This window comes from Salvelinus namaycush, chromosome 26 (genome assembly GCF_016432855.1).
Source record: "Salvelinus namaycush isolate Seneca chromosome 26, SaNama_1.0, whole genome shotgun sequence".
In the NCBI taxonomy this organism is placed as follows: domain Eukaryota; kingdom Metazoa; phylum Chordata; class Actinopteri; order Salmoniformes; family Salmonidae; genus Salvelinus; species Salvelinus namaycush.
In genome coordinates, this window is record NC_052332.1 from 12,459,151 (window position 1) to 12,465,908 (window position 6,758).

Genomic DNA, 6,758 nt, shown 5'->3' on the forward strand with positions numbered 1-6,758 from the left:
CTTTAATAATGGAAAAATTGATGTAATAAATGTTTCACTGGCCACTTTAAACAATGCCACTTTATATAATGTTTACATACCCTACATTACTCATCTCATATGTATATACTGTACTCTATACCATCTACTGCATCTTGCCTATGCCGTTCGGCCATCACTCATCATATATTTTTATGTACATATTCTTATTCATTCCTTTACACTTGTGTGTATAAGGTAGTTGTTGTGAAATTGTTAGGTTAGATTACTTGTTAGATATTACTGCATTGTCGGAACTAGAAGCACAAGCATTTCGCTACACTCGCAATAACATCTGCTAACCATGTGTATGTGACAAATAACATTTGATTTGATTTGTAAATAGCCCTTCCAACTACCTACCTCATCCCCATATTGTTTTTATTTACTTTGTTGCTCTTTTGCACACCAGTATGTCTACTTGCACATCATCATCTGCACATCTATCACTCCAGTGTTAATTTGCTAAATTGTAATTACTTCGCTACTATGGCCTATTTATTGCCTTACCTCCTTACTCCATTTGCACACACTATATATAGATTTTTCTATAGTGTAATTGACTGTACTTTTGTTGAGCCCATGTGTAACTCTGTGTTGTTGTTTTTTGTCGCACTGCTTTGCTTTATCTTGGCCAGGTCGCAGTTTTAAATGAGAATTTGTTCTCAACTGGCCTACCTGGTTAAATAAATGTGAGAAAAAATAAATAATAATAATAATAATAATTACTATATGTTGTACACGAAGGAGGGGCTTGCTTTATTTTTCGGGAATAGTTTAAGTGACGTCACCCCAGCAGCCAGCGCCCCTTCCACCCAAGCCCTAACACGCTCTCCACTCGAATTCTACAGGCGTGTACATGGTGCTTGGTAGAGCTGTCAGCCGCAATATAAATACATATCTACTGGTATAGAGCGTTTTTTTTGTCGTAGTAAAGTAGGGATTACATTACCAAATCAGTTAGAAGATCGACATTCTTTATTTAAACGAGCTACTCGTGTTTTGAATATTTCAAACTGGACCGTTTGCCGCTAGAAGAAGTAACATAAAGGGGCGGGTGCGATTAATTGCGAGCTCCAGTCCTGTGCAACACCTCAGCTAATCTGACGTTACAGTCTGGTGAGAAATACTGTCACTGAGCCTGCCAGGTGAAGAGCACATTTTGACGAACACTAGCGGTGAAATAATTATTTAGGCCATTTTTATAGTTATATGTGTCTTTCCTAACACCGAGGTGTCACGCGGATGATATTGCGCTGTCATTATTTGACTTTCATTTTTTTGATATCTGTATTTATTCTATTGACTGTCAGATAACGTTAGCTTGTTAGCAAGATAGCTAGTTAAACAACAATGTCGGATAACCAGAGCTGGAATTCTTCGGGTTCCGATGAAGATGTGGAGACGTCGGAATCGGGAGTCGGGCAGCCAGTTGTTGGTATCGCCGAGCTTGGTGGAATCATCAGCAAGGTAACTTTAACGTCTAAGCTGGTTTTAGGCTCACTCCCCCTCTTCATAAGATACAAAAATTAAACAGGTTGATAATTTGAGGGTACTTCGCCAGTACGGATGTGGGCTAGTTCAACGAAGCAGTGTTGGTTTCCCCCGCAGCTCAGAGCCAACTGTGGGCGAATGTAACCGCAGAAAGGCGTTACATGAAAGGTTTTCAATAGCTAACTAAGCTTTATAGAATCAGTTATTGCCTGATTGATCTAATTGAAAGCTGTGTGGGGTTGTCATTCTAAAGAGATTGTATGCCTGACCTACTAACCCAAGCATGTTGAGAGCATAAAAATGTAATTAATAAAACGCGTTTGGAATCTTGAATCCTGACAATTTGACTGATAAACTTATGGGTACACTTGCAATGGCTGCCTGGCATTTCCATGGTAATGTAGAATGTTCATTCAAATTATGCCAATTTATGTGGCTCATGCAATGGATTGTATACTGAACCAAAATATAAACGCGGCATGTAAAGTGTTGGTCCCATGTTTCATGAGTTGAAATAAAAGATCCCAGAAATGTTCCATACGCACAAAAGCTTATTTCAATGAAATGTTTTGCACAAATTTGTTTATATCCCTGTTAGTGAGCATTTCTCATTTGCCAAGATAATCCATTCACCTGACAGGTGTGGTATGGCAATAAGCTGATTTAATGGCATGATCAATACACAGGTGCACCTTATGCTGGTGGACAATAAAAGGCCACTCTAAAATGTACAGTTTTGTCACACAACACAATGTCACAAGATGTCTCAGGGAGTGTACAATTGGTATGCTGACTGCAGGAATGTCCACCAGATCTGTTGCCAGAGAATTGAATGTTAATTTCTCAACCATAAGCTGCCTCCAACGTCATTTTAGAGAATTTGGCAGTACGTCCAACCGGCCTCACAACCACGGACCATGTATAACGACGCCAGCCCAAGACCTCCACATCCGGCTTCTTCACCTGCGGGATGGTCTGAGACCAGCCACCCAGACAGCTAATATAACTGTGGGTTTGCACAAACAAAGAATTACTGCACAAACTGTCAGATAGTCTCAGGGAAGTTCATCTGGTTCTCGTCGTCCTCACCAGGGTCTTGACCTGACTGCAGTTCGGCGTCGTAACCAACTTCAGAGGGTAAATGCTCACCTTCGTTGGCCACTGGAGAAGTGTGCTCTTCACCAATGAATCCCAGTTTCAACTGTACCGGGCAGATGGCAGACAGCGTGTATGGCATCGTGTGGGCGAGCGGTTTGCTGATGTCAACATTGTGAACAGAGTGCCCCATGCTGGGGTTATGGTATGGGCAGGCATAAGCTACGGACAAGGAAAACAATTGCATTTTATCGATGGCAATTTGAATGCACAGAGATACTGTGACGAGATCCTGAGGCCCATTGTTGTGCCATTAATCCGCTGCCATCACCTCATGTTTCAGCGTGATAATGCACGGCCTATGTCGCAAGGATCTGTACACAATTCCTGGAAGCTGAAAATTGCCACGGTTCTTCCATGGCCTGCATACTCACCAGACGTGTCACCCATGGAGCATGTTTGGGATGCTCTGGATTGACATGTACGACAGCGTGTTCCAGTTCCCGCTAATATCCAGTATCCATTGAAGAGGAGAGGGACAACATTCCACAGGCCACAATCAACAGTCTGATCAACTCTATGCGAAGGAGATGTGTCCTGCAGCATGAGGCAAATGGTGGTCACACTAGATACTGACTGGTTTTCTGATCGACACCCCTAACTTTTTTTAAAGGTGTATATATGACCAACAGATGCATATCTGTATTCCCAGTCGTCTGAAATCCATAGATTAGGGCATACTGAATTTATTTCAATTGACTGATTTCCTTATGAACTGTAAAATCTTTGAAATTGTATTTTTATATTTTTGTATAGTGCATTTTATGTAGTTTGAGTTGCTTCAACAAATTACAGCTCAGAATGATGGGTGCACTTTCTGCTTTTACTTCCTGCTTTGCTCCTATGGGCTAGTTGAAAGATGACAATGGGATTCTAATATACCATAACTCTGCAAAACTGGTACCAGCGTTGCTAGTTAGCAACGTTGCTAGTAGTTATCAATAAAGGTCCAATAAATGTATTTATTTTCTAACGCTGCTGTATGGAATTATTACGTTGTCTTAACCTGTATATTTTAGACCTAGCCTAGTATCGGTGCACATAACAATGGCTGTCAGTCTTCCCATTATGCCATCTTTGACTTGAATGGGGATGCCCGTTCTATTCATTCTATTTCTATGGCTTGGGAGAATATTGCACGTCGTCATGCTAAACTCACCTGCGTGGTCATAGTGAGCCCCTTACACATGATACATGAGTTTTAGATGGATGAACATTACATTCCTTATATTCTCTTGTTTTTATACAGCCGTGTGTGTGAGAGAAAGAGATTGTGCGTGAGTGCTTGCCACAGATTGTTACCTCAGATTGTTGCCACAGTAGAAGATTGCATCGAAACATTTTGTCAAGAATTGGATATGAATGTGGATGTTATAGACTTAGCCAGTGAGCTCAAAGCACAGTAAGTTTACGGTTTGTGAGTCACACTGGCTATCCTAATCACGACTCTCCCGTCCTAGTGTTTCATCACCTACCCGTTGTGTGACTTGAAATGGTTGTTTTCATCCAATTCAAATGTTTTTTTTCTTCAGATTGCTTGAATTGTCAGTGTTACTGTTGTAGCCAACTAATGTGTCCCAGACTATCGTGCGCATCCTCATTATCACTTTGTAAATCCCTCCCTCATAGTGAGGTAAATTCCTCCCTCATAGTGAGGTAACTTTTATTTTTTTTTAATTTTACGTTCTCCTCTCCCTTCAGTGGACTAACTACATCCATGGCTGGCAGGATCGCTGGGTGGTCCTGAAGAACAACACTCTGAGCTACTACAAGTCTCAGGACGAGAGAGAGTTCGGCTGCAGAGGGTCCCTGTGTCTCAGCAAGGCTGTAATCACTGTGAGTATGCTACCCTGTTCTATAGACCAGTGATTCCCAAACTGAGGCGGGCCCCCTAGCAGGGTTCTACGCTGACCTTTTAAAAAAACTGTCCGATGACAGAGACAGTTTGACTGTAGAGGTTCCCTCTGCCTCAACAAGGCTTTTGTCCCTGAGTACATATAATAGGTAATACTGTACCACGTTACTATTCATGGTTTCTGATATACACTGTTACGAAGAGAGCAATAGGGAACAGCTGTAGAGGGTCCCTGTATGTCAGCAAGGCTGTCTTCCTTGTGAGTAGATGTCCGAGCTCAAACCTACAAGACAAATTCTGTCGTTTTATGGCATAACAACATTCTGAGGAATGGTCTGGCTTTGGGACATTGGCCAACAGATCTGGACCTGGCTAGCACAAAATGGCAATGTTCCAAGGTGTAGGGATGGAGCAAGCCGAGCAAAGATTAGGGGGCACAGTGGTATCTCCTGACTCAAGCTGCCTGCCAAGTCAACACACACACAGCAGGGCACAGTGCGGCGTGTGGAAGTGTGTTTGGGTCAGAGAATGACCTGACATGTCTGGCGCTGTGCCAAGATCACAATTCAGCACATACTTCTGAGCTCTTGTTGATTTCTGACTCCAGTTGAATTAGTGGGTATGTGAATGATCTGGAAGTGGTATTTTATGGACAGTGTAACAAGCTAGTGAGGGATCAGCTATGGACAACGGCATACATTTTACATGGAATCTGAGATGTGCCTTGGATCCAAAATGTGCCCTCCTAATCAACTGAGAGAAACTAGCTACCAAAAGCATCTTATGGCTCAAGTTCATTGTTAGAATCATATGGTTCTAAAGATTAACTTCAACTTAAGATGCCCTTGGGGAACCGGGCCCAGAGCTATAGCTGAGTGTATGACTGAGCAGAAGAAACTGTTTTCATTTAAAAACAAAAACAACACAAAACTCCTGATTGCGACTTAGTGCTGGAGGGTAAGTAGCTTGTCAGGTGACTGCTGGTTTCAACACAACACTCTGAGCTGGGATAAACTTAAGCCCTACTCAGACCTACTCAGATCCTTTCACAATGCATCCTTCCTTCCTCCCTTCCTTGAAGTAATCACTGATCTAAGGCCTAGATTCAATCAGATCGAGTGTTAACCGGAAATAGCCGACACAAGCATAGCTGATGTTTTGGTAGTGTCGGAGGTTTAACTGCGTTGGAGCTGTCAAATTGATGAGCAGCTGCTCTTGTGATTGTCACGAAGCTACACCCGTCCCACTTGCCTCAGAAGTTAAGAACGAGAAAGTGACGACTATAGGCCTATAGAAATAATGATGCAAAAATTGAAAATCGTTCAACGAAATAATGAGGATTTTCTATCAGTTTTAATTGAGGTGTAGATTACATCTCACATTCCAGTGTTCGGACTTGTAAACGAGGGGAAATGGGATTTCTCTTAATGCAACCCCGTGCAGCCAATGGCAATGTCCACTTTAGGTATAACACCGGGAGCCACTTGTGGATTTGACAGCTCTAACGCAGTTCCACCTCCGACACCGGCAAAACAACCACTCTGCGGGTGTCGTCTAGCGTAGATCTAACACTATTTGATCAAGGCAAGGGGGAAAGCTATCATAGCTTTTACCAATCCAGTCATGTCATCCACTGACCATAGCAGGATGATGACACGAATGAGAAAAAATGATGGGTTCAAAGGTCAGGTTGTCATGGTAACTGATGAACGTTGAAGACTGATTCCTCAGGGCTTTGAACCCTGTGAACCGTCACTGTCCTGTAACTGGCAGCTCAGTGGTTTGCCAAGCACATTATCATATCCCACCACCGTGTGTACACACACACACACACACACACACACACACACACACACACACACACACACACACACACACACACAGCAGGATGAATGAGTGACTGTTCCCGGGCTGGTCAGAGTGGTCAATCCATTCAGTCGGTATTTATTCAGCTTCATCCATTCTCTACCACTGTGAATATTAACTTCCACTGTGTGTGTCATTTAGTCTATGTTCCAGACCTGGGGAGCAAACTTTCCATAACGGAAGCTTCCATTTGATCATGAGAAATCGTCAATTGAAACAAACAAAACAAAATATGCCCCCTGGCTCAGACACAATATGATTAGAATGTAAAATGTTTGTGTGTGTGAGAGACACTCGCCAGTAGGGCTGTCCTCGACAAAAAAATGTTTAACCTTATTTTTCCCATATAGAATAAAATCAACTACATATG

At 42.4% G+C, this 6,758-nt stretch overlaps 1 protein-coding gene across 2 annotated transcripts in view; it reads left to right on the forward strand.

The window, feature by feature from the left end:
- Positions 1 to 845: 845 nt before the first annotated feature.
- The window catches only part of LOC120020961 (ceramide transfer protein-like), a 34,799-nt gene continuing 28,886 nt past the window's right edge, over positions 846 to 6,758 (forward strand). The window contains exons 1-2 of one of the 2 annotated variants that reach the window (XM_038964627.1): positions 846 to 1,488; positions 4,369 to 4,503. In XM_038964627.1, the coding sequence (XP_038820555.1) occupies positions 1,372 to 1,488; positions 4,369 to 4,503 (252 nt within the window). In that variant the 5' untranslated portion in view covers positions 846 to 1,371. The remainder of the gene's footprint in view (positions 1,489 to 4,368; positions 4,504 to 6,758) is intronic. The other variant, XM_038964628.1, reaches the window with a different exon arrangement.